The 19,192-nt window shown below is 31.7% G+C and overlaps 1 protein-coding gene across 3 annotated transcripts in view; it reads right to left on the bottom strand.

Annotated features, from left to right (window-relative positions):
- Positions 1-19,192, bottom strand: part of LOC114334600 (early endosome antigen 1) — a 107,485-nt gene that overhangs the window by 66,393 nt on the left and 21,900 nt on the right. Inside the window, exon 1 of one of the 3 annotated variants that reach the window (XM_028284674.2) lies at positions 3,246-3,591. The exons of the other annotated variants lie outside the window; for them this stretch is intronic. Coding sequence (XP_028140475.2) covers positions 3,246-3,284 — 39 coding nt within the window. The 5' untranslated portion in view covers positions 3,285-3,591. Of the gene's footprint in view, positions 1-3,245; positions 3,592-19,192 lie in introns of those variants that run through there. 3 annotated transcript variants of the gene reach the window in all.

Genomic DNA, 19,192 nt, shown 5'->3' on the forward strand with positions numbered 1-19,192 from the left:
GACTTTGAGGTTGATTATCTCTGTCTGTTTTATCTATTGCTGCTTGTATAGTGGCTTGATGATTTAATAAATTATTTGACGTGAAAATCATATATGTACTTTGATTTCTCTTCATTCAAAACTAGTTTGTTGGATAAGAAATAACTGTTGATGGTGGATAATATCTGTGTAGTTTTATTTTGCAAATTTTGATGGATCGATATGTTAAAGAAGAAGAAATTTTAAAAAGATTTTACTGCTATTTAGATATCTATACGCTTTTATACAAATGCCAACTTCGAAAGTGCTTGAAAAATTTAAAGATTAAAATTTAAAGGTCGCTCGTGTCAAAGTCGGGCGCGTACATTAAGGGGTTAACAAATTTTCAGCTTGTTATTAATCAACTTATTTTATGTACGCGGGATCCAGTGGCGTAACAAAATCCGACGGGGCCCCCCGCAGAATTGGAAATATAGCCCCTTTAAAAAATTACTAAATTCGACATGTGTAACAAACACTTATATGTGTTATAGCCCTGTAAATTAACGTGAAATACGGCGAGACCGTGTAATTTTCAGTGTCATCACCAAAGTGGTCAAGTCAATACTTTTCGAGTTAATTACGAGTGAAAACGTTCAACAAAAAAACCACGTTTTCAGGCAGTTTTGCGCAAATAACTCAAAAAGTAAGTATTCGTAAGTAAGTAGCAAAAATGTAGCTCATACAAAAATGAAGTCTATTAACCCAGTAAACGCAATTTTGTAGCTCATGAAAAATTGTTCTTATTCGTCAAATTCCAAATCGATTATTTCAACGTTAAATAACCAAAACTATTACCAGTTAACTGTTGTTAACCAAAATTTCTATCATCAAAACTAAGCAAGTTCCTCTCAAAATACAATTAAAACCTTTTTTGGTAAAAAATTGTAAATATCTCCCCCTATTTAGTACCCCAAATGAAACTAATCATTATATGCATTACTAATCATTATCATTATAACCAAAATATTTAGAAAAGCAAAACCTACATTTCTTTACTCTTTCAGATTTTTGGTATCACTAATACTCAAGGCCGGAACCAAGACCGATTTTCGGGGGAGCATGAACTTTTTTTATGATGCATGCGTAGCTTAGGTTACTTTACACTTTAACTCGTTCAGCACAACCTTTACTACAATTCAGCACAAAGCTAAAAATATTTTTCTCGTAGCAAGCGGGATATGTGTTTGAAACTAAAAACGTTTGAACTTAGTTGAAGTTATTTTGAAAAAAGGGCATTTTTCTAAAATAAAAAACTTTTTTTACTATAAAATCAAATTTTTTCAAAAATAAGAACTTCGAACCGATCCAACGTAGAAGACATTTTCACGTTTTTTTTAGCAAAAAAGGGGCCGACTTTATTTTGAACGTAACTTTATTTTGAGCATAACTCGCTTAGTTTTGATGCTAGAAGCTTGCTATAAAATGCTATAAAGAATAAGAATAAAACTAAACATTAAAAAAGTTTCAATTAATTTTCCCCGAAAAGTGCTACGTTTGTTGGTCATTCCACGTTGAAATCTTCGATTTGAAATTGAACGAATAAGAACAATTTTTCATGAGCTACAACTTGCTCTTACTGTGTCGATAGACTTCATGAATAGGTACACCATTTTTTTTGTTTTTTTATTAGCTACATTTTTCCTAAAAATATTTTTTAATAACATTTAATTCTCTCCTGAATACGTGTTTTTTTTGTTGAAAAATAAACATTTTCAGTCGCAAGTAAATTGAAAATTATTGACTTAGATAAGGAAGTTCTATAGAACAAAAGTTGCTTATAATTAGTCAATTTATGCACTTTATGTTTTTTATCCCCGAGAAGGGGCGACTTTCAACCCTCAAGTAAAAGCAACCAACGGCACAAGTCCAACTTTGAAGTGGAGGATAAGTAGAAATTTCCAAGCAAATACGTCGTGACGCTCCAAAAATTACACTCCAAAACGGTCATTTACTGAGCTATTAGTAGTGTATTCATGCATTGTTTAAGGCTACTTACATTTTTTATCTTTATTGGTATCGAGCAAAATAGAAAGAAAATTAATAAACGACTACATTATTACATAGTATTATTCTATAAGCTGAACAACTTTCTTCGTGAACTACTATCAGCGAATATATCTATAATTTTATTAATACAAACAATACATATATACGATACATTGTATCTATCTAATGGGCAACTTCATTTTCAATACTGCATTGCTTAAAAAACGTTACGTATGTATGCGTAAAATAATATAATATAAACACATTTTTACATATATTAGACGACAAGATGGGGCCCCTGACATATTGGGGCCCCCCCGCAAGCTTCATGCTGCGGGGGCTTCTATTACGCCCCTGGCGGGATCCAGGCCTATACAATAATTTTTTCTTTATAAATTCTAATAAGAGGTACCTAATAAGCTAAGCTGTCACGTTTTATTTTTGTTTTCAAATTCAAATACACGTTCCAAAAAATTCAAGGCTACTTCATATTGAAATCTCCACGCGCAGAAACAGAAATAACCCATTGCTAAACAAAATAATGGCAATATTCACTTATAATCAAAATCATAACTTCATTTATTTATAGTATTTTGAATTTGTTTGCCAACTGAAATACCCTGAATGTTGTATTATACCGTAATTAAAACAATTAAAAAATGATTTAATTCTACTCGCGTATACAAAATAAACAATGAAGATGAAAAAACAGAAATCAGGATAATCTTTTAAATTTCCTACATATTTGTTGTCTTTGTTGCATATAGAGTTTCATTTTCAGTAGACTCCTCTTCATTCTCGCACTCTTTCAATATTAGTATCTAATGTTTTCTTATTTTTCTTTACCTTATAGGCATTTTCCTCGCTGAAACACCATGTTTGTGCACTGTGAAAACATTAATTACACTGTGAATATTAATTTCAAAAAAACTTCATTTTATCTTTTTTGATGATTTAACGTTGTGTCTGGTCAAAACAACGTAGTATAAAGTTAAGATGCACATTGATAAAAGAATATAAAACAGCATATAATAAAAATTGAATATAATGTGGACAAAAAATTCGAACGAAAATTGCGTCTAAAATAAATTTAGATCAATAAAAAAATAATACAATGAATACAAAAAAAAGGCAAAAAACGTATCTTGTATATATTGAAACGATATTATAATACTAAATCAAGGATTCCATTGTTCGTAGACGTAATTTGAATAGGTACAACAAAAAATGTACAATACCTGAATGTACTTCTTAAAAATATTGGTAACAAAGTTCATCTTCGGGAGAGAAATGATAATTTGTAAGTCACACAATTTCTTGGCTCACATATGGCAAAACAACAAACTAAATATAACTTCACACTGAATTGTCAAGCTGCGCTCGTCAAACCAAAAATTTTCAATGAATCCGCACACATTTTCTTATCTTTTGCCGAAATTCACAAAACTGTAAATAGCGAGCATAGCCTCCAGACAATAATGCTGGAGATATTGAGTAGTATTTGGAAGCGACTAAGTTATTTATATACATAAAAACTGTATGCCTTAAATTTAAAAGCAAGGGACTCAATCGCAGTATATCCTCACCCCGCCAAATCTTCAAAATAAATTTATTTGACCGAACAGTCATAGTCATGAGGACTCGCGCGGTAGGCCAGTTTTCACAGACCAGTACAGCATAAATATTAAGTCATGACTTTCCTGGTTATATTTTTTATCAAACCACGCTACCGCATATTAATAATGTTGAACATAACGAGCAATCCACAGTTGTTATTTTTACCAAAGCTATTCGAGCAAAAAATTACGTGTCTTGTTTTAATCTGAATTTGTATCATTGGTTTATAAATTAACCCTAGGATGCATACGCAAATTTTTCTACGTTATGGCATAACATGAGTCTCGCAGACTCGCTTTGTAAATAAAGTACTATAATATATATTTTCTTTAATTGTTGTCAAATATTTATTTAATGTTTGTTTATTTATAATAATATAAGCATAAACAAATAATAAATACCTGGAAAGGAACTACTCAATACAATTCTTGCATATTAAAACACTGTGTTCTTTGCAAATTGGACACTTACACTTCTGACAAATTTGTGTCCTCATTCTTGCAGTGTGTGAAGGGCACTCGGAACATCTCCTTTTCTTTCTATGAGCCAAATCTATCCCTAAATTTTCTTGAGGAAACTCGATAAAATTACCCATATGTCTTCGGATTGTGTTTGTAAGTTTAGGGTTTCTAGCCCTTCTTTTCATAAATGGTAAAACTAACTCATTTACTAAATCTTTGAGAAAGTATCGTCTTTTATTTGTTTTTCCTGCAGCAAAATTTTTATTTTGATTTGTATAAAGGAGAAACGCGTTAAGAGCTGCTACATCCATAATATTGTACCAAACGACAAGAGGCCAACGTCTAGTTTGACGCTTTACCGTGTAGTTACCGATCATCTGGTCCATTTTATCAACCCCACCTTTTGTTTGGTTGTAAAATTTAATAATTTCGGGCTTCTTTGCTTGACTCTCCATATCTACAGATTGATCATGGTGCGTTGAACTAAGAAGAATGACAGCTTTATTTTTCTTTGGCACGTAACTTACCAAAGTCAAATTATCATTGAATCCAAAAATAGAGGAAAAAACGCATCTTTCTTTTGAAGCTTAAAATTCGTAGGGGATCTCTTTCTTATTTTTTCGTAATGTCCCAACACAAGTTATTCCTATAGACAGTAAATGCTGTGCTAAATGGATGCTAGTAAAAAAGTTGTCAATTGTCAAGTTGCGACCAGAATTTTTTATGGAAGCGGTCAAGGATCTTACAACATTTTCCCCTACATTTTGTTGAATATTTTCACCAGGTTGACGACCTAAGTATATCTGCCCATCAACTGCATATCCTGTTTCACTTTCACAAAGCCAAAAAAATTTAATGCCGTATTTTGCAGGTTTCGATGGCATGTATTGAATAAAATTACAACGACCTCTAAATGCAAGTAACTGTTCGTCAATGGTTACATCCAATTCTGGTACCATAACTGTTCGGCACTGTTTCACAAACAACTCCCATACATACCGGACATAAGTAAATTTGTCAGTTTCCAACCTAGTTGAACGTGTTCGTCGGTCGTCAAATCGTATGAATCGTCTTATATTTTCAAAACGATTTACTGCCATTGTAGCTTTATACAGTGGATTTGATGATTTATCTAAGAACAACTCTCTGACAGGCGTATCCCAGTTCTTCTCGACACCAGCCAGTAGCAGCAGGCCAAAAAATGCGTTCATTTCGTCTTTTTCAATTTTTGGCCATACCTTTCCCTTGGCCTCCAATATTCGGTTGGCTTCTCTATTGGTACATATTATTATTTCTTCAACCATTTCAGCAGTCACAAATTTATCCCAAGCATTTTTCGGAGACATTTCGTTTCTTACTTTCGGTCCAGCCGTGAAACGATATAGATTGTGAATTTTTGTTCTTCCTTGCAAAGGAGGCGTGGATCTCCATTCAAAATTGTTTCTGCTAATAAATGATGTACCTGCTGTTTCAATTGTTAAATTATTTTGATTCAAGTTCATATCATCACTACTCGAAGAATTTTCGGAATACTCGTCTGAACTATGTTTGTATACTGCAGGCTGCTCGTATTCTTGATCAGCTTCCGATACTTCACTTTCACTAGTTATGGAATCGTTGTCATCCTCCTCATACCACGTACGTAAGATTTCCTCATAACTATTATCGTTGGGGTGAACGAATCTTTTTCTACTCGAGGATGCCATAATGCTGGCCTGAAAATATAGAGTATTTTACTTGAAAGCCAAGTTTTTGCATTTGAAAATACAATTTTTGTATACTACTTCTGTTTTGATAATCTGTAAAAACAAAAACACAGAAGTATGTCGCGAAAGAGCACTCGTTATATAACATGATTCTCCTTTTTTAATGAAATGTGTGAATGAATTTTTGTATACTACTTCTGTTTTGATATCTGTAAAAACAAAAACACAGGAGTCTATCGCAAAAGAGCACTCATTATATAAAATGATTTTTCTAAGAAGTGAGCCCAAAAAATATTTATCAATATTTATTATCAATTTTCTACTACCTCACTTATAAAAATAAATTTTACTTTTTTATAAAAATAAAATTTTGGATGAAACTATTGACCAAGTAATAAAATAATCCAAATTAGTGCATTTACTTGAATAATGATGCGAATAACACAAATATAAACTATGAAAGCAGACAACGTACTCGTACTAACGCTAATACCTTGACACTTCAAAACGTGACTAAATTCCTTTTTCTTAGCTTTACAGTTTAGGCAATAGATAAATATGCGTAATGGCATACTACCGAAGGATCGCGGTGATTCACGACAAACCTTTGACCACTAATTCAATAAGAGTCTCCCGGACTCATGGTATGCATTATTGGGGTATGAATGGAAATTATTTTTTTTTCAGTTTTTTTGTGCATACTATTTAAATTTTTATACACTAACAAACAGTCATACATGTCAAAAACGAATTCCTAAATCGGCAATGATTGGTATTGATTTAATCACATTTTACGAAGATGTAAATGTACGCTCGAGTCTCTTAGACTCATGTTATGCATCCTAGGGTTAATTTAGCTTAACATTGTAAATTAAAATCAGCCAAAACCTTTAACACAAAACTACTCAAAAATAAAAAAAATAACAAAATTATAATTAAAAATAATAAATGAAATCAATGATAGTGTATATTGTCCATCACCAATATCTCTACATGACGCAACTCTCTTCTCATTGACTCCACAACATTGTTTAGGACCCATGCACGGAGTATTATTTAATTCTTCAATACGATTCTCTATTTTGTCTACTAAGATCTTCAAAATCCGCTACAGGAGTATTAAAAATCGAATTTTTTAAATGTGGCTACAGAAAGAAATCATAGGGAGTCAAGTTGTCAAACTTATGACCCTATTGTCGAAAAAGTCCATAATAAAATTCAAATTTTGCAGCGTTGTATGAATTCGAGCCCCGTCTTGCTTAAAATATCTTTCGATTAATTCATCATCGATCAATTGATTTATAAATGGAGTAAAAATTTCTTGACGGTATCTTTCAGCATTTAGAATCCCTTCGAAAAATACGGGTTCTACAATCTGCACTCCACATCCTCATATTCTGAAAATTTGTGTACCCAGAAAGATGAAACCAACATTCGTCAGTAAAAAAGGTTTTGCTTAACACATCATCATTATTATTGAGATTGTTCAGAAACCAATTACAGAAGGCTAGCCTTTGGGATAGTCATTTAGGGTGATTTCATGGAAGGCTTGTAAATTGTAAACGGTACGGATTGGACCAAGAGCTAGCAACGTCGGAAAAAAATCATTTTAAGACGGCTGATTCTTTCATATATTGTTCCCTATGCTTCCTCGAACACCGTACCGGCCATCTGGCTACTGATACAGGTTGCGTTCATTACTGCCCAGCACACTTGTACAGGTAAACATATCGAATTTAAAATTATTGTAAGACGAAATTTTTTTTGTCATTACTTTTTAAACATTATTAGAAATATGAACTGTAATTGCCAGACATTTCTGTGGTATAAAAAGTATGACAAAAAAATTTTTCGCCCTAAAATAATTTAAATTTAATATACAGGGTGATTGATGAGTGTGATAAAGCTCAGTAGATCCGCTATAGTAATAGATAGCAACAAAAGTTAATAATAAAATTGTGGCCAACTTTCAGCTTCACATTAAGAAATTAGTTCGATTGTTACAGGGTCTTCGATAACATAGTGGCAGACCAAATTTATGTTTTTTTAAATGGAACACCCTATATTTTATTTTATATTCAAAATCCTCTTAACTTCCCCATCACAAAAATATAAAGGTTTGTTATGTTATATGGGGCTTTTACAAAGTTATAACCATTTTTTATAAAAATCGTAACAAGTTCAGCTTCCTGTATAAATAAAAAAGCACAACAGCGATGGTTCATTGGTGCCATATTTTTTTGTTGATTGTGAAAATTTTTAAGAATTGTTTATATTGCTAATTTTCCTTATATCGAATACAGGGTCAGTCAAAACGCAAGTACATTCTTTTCTCAGAAATTTTAAATGGAACACCCTATATTTTATATTACTATCGAAAAATATCATTACTGTACTTTAATTTTTGTATAATATTCCCTATGCCTAAATTTGTGAGTTTTCGAGATATTTTCATTTTTCAGAGCAAGTTATTAATTAGGGTTTTCCATTTAAAATGACTATGAAAATAATGTACTTGTGTTTTGACTCACCCTGTATTCGATATAAAGAAAATTAGCAATATCAACCATTTTTATAAATTTTGGCAATCAACAAAAAAATATGGCACCAATAAACCATTGCTGTTGTGCTTATTTTTATTTATACAGGGAGCTGAACTAACTTACTACGATTTTCATAGAACATTGGTTATAACTTTGTAAATACCCTGTATAACATAACAAACCTTTATATTTTTGTGATGGGGAAGTTAAGAAGATTTCGAATATAAAATAAAATATGGGGTGTTCCATTTAAACAAAAGTTTGGTCTGCCAGTAAGATTCTAACTAATTTTGTTATGTGAAGCGCAAAGTTAGATACAATTTTTGTTATTAACTTTTATTGCTATCTATTACTACAGCGGATCTACTAAGCTTTTTCACACTAATCGATCACCCTGATTTTGTGTTTACCTGTACAGGTATGCTGCGCAGTAATGAACGCAACCTGTATCAGCAGCCAGATGGCCGGTACGGTGTTCGAGGAAGCATAGGGAACAATATAATAATATGAAAGAATCAGCCGTCTTAAAATGATTTCTCGAAAACGTTGCTAGTTCTTAGACCAGATGAAAATGTAAATGTTGCTTACCGCTTGTTCATATGCAGGCGGTTTGCCAACGTCGACGCCGGGATTTATCTGAAAAACCCAACCGCCGCGATTCAAGTTAACATAGAAAAAATGCAACCGTTCTTCATCGTACACATGCAACCGCAAGTTTACCAGCATTTAAACTAGTAAATCGCGGCATTTACTACCGCAAACCGCTCTATCTGAACAAGCCCTTAAGAATACGCTGACAATTTCCATATGAAAGATCTACCTGTTGATGTAAATGCCGAATTGATGTATGTGGTTAATCTATAATAACTGTTCTGGCCAGTTCGATGTTTTCTTCAGTTCGCACTTTAGGCCTGCCTGCCCTTGGCTTGTGAGTTATGCTTCCCGTTTCTCTATGGCCGCTATTATATTAGGCAACTGGTGACGCCACCAAGTTGCTCCACCAGTGACTCATGACGTCACGGGATATTTAAGTAAATGAGACCTATTAGACTACTTGCGGTTAGCGAAAACCAAATACTTTGGCTTCGGAGCTTCTAGACAATTGACAGTTAGAATTATTGGGGACTTGGAAATTTTACACCCGTATTTTGAATTTCTCTAATAGAGGGTTTGTTTAAACCCTAAATTTTCCTTTAAGGTTTTTTCTTATTAATTGAAAACAATCATTTTTGTTTAAGAATATTTTTATTATGTGAAATATTTATGTTTTTCTTTGGTAGTAGGTACCTACTGTTTTTGATGTGGTAATAATATAACTTTTATAATATGGTTAATTATTTTATAGAGAAATTCAAAATACTGGTAAAATTGCTAAGTCCCCAAGAGGTACCGAACTATAAGTAACATATCCTATACATATAGGTACATATTATTATAAGGTACCTACATGACAAAAGTTTTTTATTTAAAATATTGCTAATATTATGTACTATATAATTAGGTTAATAAGTATATTTTGAATTTCATTTACATTTATATAGATAATCTACCAAGCGAAGTGAGGTTTTTCATTTACTGTCTTAAACTCAATGATGTATAAGTTGTATATGATGTATAAGTAGTATAGGTACAATATATATACTTTTCAAATTGCCCGCCAAATCCAGAGAACTGTCAATTGTCTAGAAGCTCCGAAGCAAAGTATTTGGTTTTCTCTAGACGCAAGTTATTAGACTACGGCAACTGGTTGCGCCACCAGAAATTGTTGTCGATCTGGTGGCCGAACCAGTCCACCAGCCGGGTAACCGGGTCTGGTGGCGCCACCAAGCCGGGGCATTATGTTATATGAACCCTATTAGACTGAGCAACTGGTGTCGGCCACCACTAGTTCACTTGTATTGTAATCGAGTGCTTCGTATTTCTTTTCTATTAACTTCTATATTTTCTATTAACAAGCGTATATTTTTCTAAAACCTTTTTTGTTGAGTTATAAATATGCTATATTAAAAAGTTCTTCTCGCAGATTTAGCCGTTAATTGTTTATTCATTGCTTAAACAATAAAAGCTCTTTTTATATTTTAGAAATATCGGTGAATTCATCACTTTACCATGATCAAAAACGTTTCTATTTTGTTTTTGATTATGCTGAATCCGAATGTGACGTTAATTGGAAAATTTTAAAAAAATTGAGCTTTTATATATAGGTACAGTATGTCTGCGTAACTTGGAACCACCTGAGAAACTTTTTTCTTATCAATTTTACGAAAAAAAAAATATTCTTTATAAAATGCTCTGCATAGTCTATTACAGTCTATGTTATACGAGGTATGTCAAAAAAATTATATGTAAAGTACCTTTAGATTTCACAACATCGAAAATTGTTATTATGAAAAGTTGTTAAGAATTAAAAAAACTATGTTTTGATACGAATTAATTTTATTACATCATTCTAATTGAAAAAAAAATGCATTTTTTTTTAATTTCGAATACCCAACATCATTTTATTACAAATATCTATATAACAAAGTATTTTATTATTAATTTTACGAAAAAAGTTATTTTTTACAAAAAGCTTTATATGGTCTAAAATCTAAGATGCAATCATAATAATATATAAACTTTTATCAATTCTATACGAGATATGTTAAAAAATATGAATTTCGTCCTAAAGTAAAGTACCTTTACAGTTCACAATATTTCAATTAGAAGAATGTAATTGCATATTCAAACATAGCTTTTAATTCCGAACAACTTTTTATAAAACATTTTTCGATATTGTTTAATATAAGGATACTTACTCTTGAGCGAAATTCATCTTTTTTGACATACCTCGTATAAAATTCACAAAATTTGAATCTGATGGTTGCATCTTATATTTTATACTATTAAGAGCATTTTATGAAGAATAACTTTTTTTCGTAAAATTGATAACAAACAAGTTTCCAATTGCATTTGATTATTTTTCCAATTCCAATTGATTTTATTATTTTTGCTGGTGGCTATTCTCGGCCACCAGTTGCCCGTGCTCACAATTTGGTGGGCCCACTAGTTGCGCCACCAGTTACCTAGACTAATAGAACCCTATCATCTACAACGCGACGAATAAAGGTAATATGACCCATATGCGCGCCAATGGAGAATATAACATTCTTAATTGAATGTCAAAAAATGCGCAATAATTATCTCTTAAAACCTACCTACTTTCATTTGCATACCTCAACCAGTTCTAGAGCAATAAATAAATCGTCCGTTTGTAAGAAAAAATCCAACATCCTGTATCTCGGAAACGAAGCATTAGCAGACATATGTTTATAAAGCAAACGGTCATTATTTTTTCATGCAGAAGTACCCCTTAAAGTTTGTCGCACTTATTTAGAAACACCCTGTATTGATGAAGAACGTGGCTAGTTGTTAAAGTACCTAACTTTTTTATTATCCAACATAAGCGAATGAATAAAAAAACATAATGTTAAAAAAACCTGAGGCTATAGTTGGGTTCTAATTTCAGTATTTTATAAATGCAAGAATATTCCACAGGGTGTGGAATAAACTTTGAGAAAAAAACAGTTTGATTGGTACACCCGGTATACAATGACAATTTATCTGTCTAGCAACAATATTATTATAGTCCAAAGAAATAAGGTTTTTGTCGAGACACTTGAGCAGCCAGGTTGCAAATGGGTTTTTCGGGTACTATATACCTAATACATACATTATAATTACAAAAATGCCCGTCACAGTTCGGACGAGAAATTTAGTTATTAATAAATAAGGGTCAAAAATGGCAGTTTTTTTCGTTTAAATCGATACAGGTAAAAATAGGACAATTAAATATCTTATTTATAATATACTTCTTTTAGTAGATAAGCCAAGGTTTAAAACGGCACTTTTTGAATTTTGGTCCGATGATTTGTTGCTTCGAAAATTGTAAAATAAAACTAAAATTTCGAAAATAAAAAATTTGCTATAACTTTTGCGAAAATGACCTTAATACTTTCATATTGCATGAAAAGTTGAGTAAAACAGTCCATATAATGCACAAAAATTTTTAGGACGATTCGTTAATTAGTTTAAATTTTATTCGATTTGTTTATCCCAAAGAGGTTGTTTATTCGCAATGTTAAGGGGGGGGGGGTATGGTTTGAAATATTTAATTTTTTTTATTATTTCAAATAAAAGTGCATACTTTCAAGAATACACTCTGAAAATTTCAAAATAATCGGAGTAAAATTACCAGAGATACAGGGTGTTGAATATCCCTACTTTCGACTCGCTTTGCCGCGACTTCGAGCCAGCACGCTTGAGCGTAGGGAGAAACGTTAAACAACTGTTCGCCTTCTCTTTTGTAGATTATTCCTCGATTCAAAAAACATATTCCAATGTGCATCACTTTACGATTTGGCAGACAAATAAGAAGATGAAGATGCAGTTATTGCAGTTGTCAAAACTTTAAACGCATTTTTCTCAAAACTGCTTTTTCAAATGCGGTGGACATTGTAACTGAAAAACTATTAGGCCGATCTACCTGATATTTTGCACAGATTTTCTTTAGACATTTCATGAGGTAACAACGTCGAGATATTTTTCTTTTTTTGCTTATTTTTTGTTCAACAATAATAAATCTGTTGATTTTCACAAAATTTTTACCAAAAATTTAATTTTTTTGATTTCTGAGTGATACCAAAAATTCAAAAATCATTAAAAATAAAAAAAACTCGACGTTGTGACCTCGTGAAACTCATAAGCTAATAAAATCTTTTTGAATTTTTTGTTTCGTATGATCGAGTGTCGAGTTCTGATGTCCACCGCAAAATCCATTTTTTTTGTGAGCTGCCTGTCAAAATTTGTCACCAATGGATTATTTTTCAATATTTTGGATTGAATTTTTTTCTAACATATTCTTTGAATTGTACTTAATATGCTTATTTAATTTTAAAATAAAATAATTCTACCATAGCTTCGAAAAAAATTCACAAAAATGTGCTTGATATGTTGATTTCAAACCATACCCCCTCCTTAATGTTCAGAAAATAATAATGATATACCAATTCTGTGGAAACAACATGAAAGAAGAATAGTTATACATTCAAAGTATTGAAAAAATCATTAAAAAGTCGTTTTTATCACTCCGAAAACATTTTACTAAAGTAGAGTCATTTTTGGCTTATAAACAATTTGAATAACTTTGTTAACATTGACTGTAGCGTAATCTACTTTTTGATTTCAAAAGCTGGTATTTTTACACGAATTTTCAAACAAAATTTTTTGCATAGTTTAATTAGGGTCAAAATTAGCCACTTTTATTATTTAATTCACAGTTACTTCTATATACATAAAATTATCCTGTAACAGTGTTAGTAGTCCTTGAGTCCGCATATAAAATTATTATTTATGACCACACCGTCGAAACTTTTTGTACTTGTTATTTGAGTGGAGTCGGATAAATTTGGTGCTTGGCGCATTATGGTAGTGGGGCGTTTGTCTGTCAAGCTGTCACGAAGTTGTCAATTTTATGCAAGAAAATAATTTATAACCACATTGGTCATTTTATTTTAATCATTGGTTTTTATCATATAAACAGCGAAAACAATTTTGTCGGACAAAAATATTGGGCCATATGACGCGTCGGACACGCTAAATATGTCAAATTTATGAAAATAATAAATTTATTACCACATGGCTAATTTTCACAGAATCTATCATAAAACCTTTTTACAATAATGTGGTAACATTGTCGGACAATTTTCAAGGGGCTTATGTGTAGTCGGATGAGCCGAAGATGTCAATTTCCTGGAATTTTTTTATTTACAGCCATTTTTCCGATAAAAATAGGAGGTTATAAGTAATTATATTTTAAATAAAAAAATCTGAGTGTCCGACAAAAATATTGGGGCAGATCGACAGTCGCCCAAAAAAGTTAATTTTTATTAGTAAACTATACTTTTAAACTAAGCTCGGTTCGTGCATCCCTTATCTTCACAACCGGGCAAACGAACAGAAACCTTAATTCTTTTAGGTTATAGACGTCCTTAAGAGGAGGCATTGTAAAAAAAAACAGTTTTTCTCGGTTACTTTTGAATCGATTTAGCTGAAAATTGGTACACACACTAAGTACAACATTTAAAAAGGCGTGACGTAGAGTTATACCCAAAATTTTCCAAAATATTTTCCGACAAGAGGGAAAATTTTGGAAAATTTTTGAAATTTTCTTGAAAATTTTGGATCCATTATTTTTGTCCGACAAGTGATCCAATATGCATTACACATGTAAAAAACCAGTATAAAATAAAAATGACATCTGTGGTAATAAATAAAAAAATCCAGGAATTTGACATCTTCGACGCATCCGACTGCGCATGTGCCCCGTGAAAATTGTCCGACAAGGTTACCACATTATTGTAAAAAGGTTTTATGGTAGATTCTGTTAAATTTAGCCATGTGGTAACAAATTTATTATTTTCATAAATTTTACATATTTAGCGTGTCCAACGCGTCATATGGCCCAATACTTTTGTCCGACAAAATTGTTTTCGCTGTTAATATGATAAATACCATTGATTAAAATAAAATGACCAATGTGGTTATAAATTTTTTTCTTGCATAAAATTGACAATTTCGTGACAGCTTGACAGACAAACGCCCCACTACCAAAATGCGCCAAGCTTCAAATTTGTCCGACTCCACCCAAATAACAAGTACAAAAAGTTTCGACGGTGTGGTCCTAAATAATACTTTTATATGTGGGCCCAAGGGCTATAGTTCCCATACTACTCAGAAACGGTTTAGCCGATTTTTATGAAATTTACACGTTTATCCTATAGGACCGAGAATAGGTTTTAATCTATTTTTTATACCCATACGTTATAAGGGGGGTTGCCCGCCTGATATTTTTTTTATTTTTTGGACAAAAATGTCTACCCTAATTTTATATGATGTAGAATTAAAAAATACATATAACCCTTAATTTTTACTCTTCTATCACTAACCCCTATTTGTCAATAGCCATCTATATATTTACATCTATAAAATTCTCCTGTCACAGTGTTAGTTGTCATACTCCTCCGAGACCGCTTGACTGATTTTTATGAAATTATAAATATGTATATTCGGTAGGTCTTAGAATCGGTCGTAATCTATTTTTCATATCCCTGAGTGATAAGGGTGGTTCCCCCTAACATTTTTTAATGTTAGGTGGGGATATGTGTACATAACGTACGCTATAAGACTACGAGTACATACAAATTACAAAATTATGATCAAAATCCATCAACAAGCTCCGGAAATATTAATCGCAGCCTAATATGTTTAAAGAATCAGTTTCATTTTTTTAGTCCACGGATTTTAATAATTCCCCTCCCCTTGAGGTTCAAAGTTTACTCAAACTTTTACACATAAACTATATTCCTCCAACTTCAAAATGGCGCTAGTTAGGTTGCTTAGTTGTTATAAACAAAGTAGCCGACAATTAAATAAAAAAGTTGCTAACTTTGACCGTAATTAATATAGGCAAAAAGTGTTTTTTTTTAATTCGTGTAAAAATACCAGCTTTAAAAACCCCATTGTAATTTTAGCCTACAGTCAATATCAACAAAGTTATTCAAATTGTTTATAAGTCAAAAATGACTCTACTTTAGTAAAATGTTTCCGGAGTGATAAAAATGACTTTTTAACGATTTTTTATATACTTTGAAAATATGACTATTCTTCTTTCATGTGGTTTCCACAGAATTGCTATATCATTATTATTTTCTGAACAATAACATTGCGAAAAATAAGCCCTTTGGGATAAACAAATTGAATAAAATTTAAACTAATTGACGAATCGTCTTAAAAAATTTTCTGTATTATAATGGACTATTTGACTCAACTTTTCGTGCAATATATGTCTTAAGGTCATTTTCGCGAAAGTTATATCAAATTTTTTATTTTTGAAATTTTAGTTTTATTTTGCAATTTCCGAAGCAACAAATGATCGGACCAAAATTCGAAAACTGCCATTTTAAACCATGGCTGATCTACTAAAAGAAGAATACTATAAATAAGATATGTATTTACCCTATTTATATCTGTAGCGATTTAAACGGAAAAACTGCCATTTTTTACCCTTATTTGTTAATAACTAAAATTCTCGTCCGAACAGTGACGGGAATTTTTCTTCGGCTCATTGATTTTGGTTACACTTTTATATTGGCTTTGTGTCCAAATCGCTTTGCCGAAAAACTTTCTGCCGTATTTAGAAAACTACAAGACAAAAATGAAATATTTAGAACGGTTGCATCAACAATAAAATTATTGCACGAAAGGCTATCCCACATTAAAACCAAAACGGCTTGGGAAAGTGTTCTAAATACGGCAGAAAGTCCCTTGGCAAGGCGATTTGGACACAAAGCCAATATAAGAGTGCAACCAACATCAATGAGCCGAAGAAAAATGGGAATTACTAGAGGGTCAAAAAGACTACCATTTGGACGCCCACCTAAAGATGAACCTTCTAAAAATATATTAAAAAGGCGTCACAATCTTTCGTCTAACATCGCAGAAAACCAAATAAATGCAACTAAACATGGCGAAGGACATTAAATTTCTCGTAAATATCACTTTTAAAACATTTTATAATATTGTTTGTATTAAATCCTATTGTATTGTTTTATTTCTCTTTAATTCTTTAATAATACATTAACGAATATTTAAAAACCAGTCTCATTTTAACTGACTTTTTATTAAAGTCGTCTTTTTTGATCTACGAATATTTAACATTCCGTATATGAATTTCGCACAAAATACCATTCCATATGCTATAATTGTTTAATTTTATTTAATAATACGTTAACGAAATATTTTAAAATCAATCTTTTTGTAACTGACTTTAATAAACAGTCGTCTTTTTTGGTCTACGAATATTTAATATTCCGCATATGAATTTCGCAACAAATAACATTCCAAATACTAATTGTTTTATTTTTATTTAATAAAACATTAACAAGTATTTTAAACTCCATCTCCTTTTAAGTGACGTCTTTTTCGGTCTACGAATATTTAACATTCCGTATATGAATTTCGCACCGAATAACATTCCGTATACGCGTTTGGCACTTCGCCGCCTATTGGTTGAAATATGGCCGCGTGCCGCAAAGAACCAATAGAAAACTCCTAGGTGCCAAATACATATAAGGAATGTTTAGATGCAGACCGGTCTATATAGTACAAATTCATCACTGGAAAAATGCACTCTTAGTCCAGGGTGGTCTAGGGAAATAAGCAACCATGTCGACAACGGACGCGAACTCTAGGCAGGAAACAGGTAGATTTTCTTCCTATAGGTCTACAATAACTAAAAAAGTAGTCAGCTACCTGGATATTTGAGTGTCCCGAGAAAATCCTTATTTCTCTTGACTATCTGTCGAAACAGCAGTGGTGACATTAATTTGTAATCAATTTTGTGTAAGTTGAACACAAAGTGTTTTATTGTTAGATTTAGATACAACGTTACTTGAACAGATAAATATTTTTTGCATATACCTCATAAATTTCAAATGAAGGGTCAGGGGAAAGAACGATGAATGTCTATCTGGAAGCATTTTCGGTAAAATGAGAAACAAAGTTACATATTTGTTGTGAAAACAACATTTAAATTAATTCGCTTTTATGTAAATATTTTGCTGATGTCCAATTGAGCAAAAGGGAATAATAATTAACCCCTTTTCGCCACGATGGGGTGGAATTTAAAATAAAAAACCTCCCGAATATTCATTGTTTTCCCCCTTGCGTCCAATCTTGTGACGTGTTTTTAAGACAATTCTGATCGTTATTTCCCCTTGGCCATTCACAGGTTGATAGCACTCTTTCTAAGCTAACAGATTGCACAAAAATCGCCAAAAATTGACATTTATCGTTTTTCCCTCTAACCCTTCAAATGCTTCAGACATTAACAATAAATTTAACGTCTTCATTTATACTTTTACGAGTTAAAAAGCTGGCCTATATTTTGACCTAGCAGTTGGTGAGACAGAAACTAAAATAAATTAATGTTTATTATATGTTTTGGCTTTGAAATCGTAAACATTAAACAGAATTAGAAATGTTTTGTATAATTATATTATCCCTAATTGTGCTTTTAAAGTATAAACTGGATAGAAATACAAAAAAAATGTAAAATAAATTTAAATAAAAGGGTCTGTTGTTGAAACTGACATGAGTGTTCTCATAGCACTTTATTACATTACACGCATTACTGAAACTGTCGATTTTTGAAATTATTTAATAGTATATTATTCAACGAGCATGTAATGATGGCTATTACTGACGATGATGAAGTTTAGCCATTACATGCAAGTAGAATACTATACTTTTTCTACGAACTTTTTTATTTTAATTAGTAAAAAAATATAATTATCAACTACTCGAGATTAAAATTATAATTTACGAAAATAAATTTTGTTTACCAATAGTAAACGGCTGAATAATTGGTTGCCTATTACTATTAGCAAATGCTGTCTTAATTATGTATTGTAAAAAATACAACAAGAAATAGTCAATTCAAGTTATACTCATTTCAGAAAAATTATAAACGCACAGTTGTATCTATTGTCAATTTAATAAATAGGAAATGGCTATTATCGGTGGACGTACTTTATTAAATTATAATGTACATTTATTTATATTTAACTACATTATACAATGCACTGGAATAAGTGTTACCCCCCCCCCTTATTAACTTATTTATTTTTAGCGCATAGCAAAATGCTCGGATAGGTCGATTTTTAACATAATCATAGTATATTAAAGCATCAATGTTTCGAACTTTACGCGAATCCTCTTCAGGCGACAGACATAACTTTGATTTTTTTTAATAGGAAAG

The sequence above is a fragment of the Diabrotica virgifera genome, chromosome 10 (assembly GCF_917563875.1).
Source record: "Diabrotica virgifera virgifera chromosome 10, PGI_DIABVI_V3a".
Lineage (NCBI taxonomy): Eukaryota > Metazoa > Arthropoda > Insecta > Coleoptera > Chrysomelidae > Diabrotica > Diabrotica virgifera.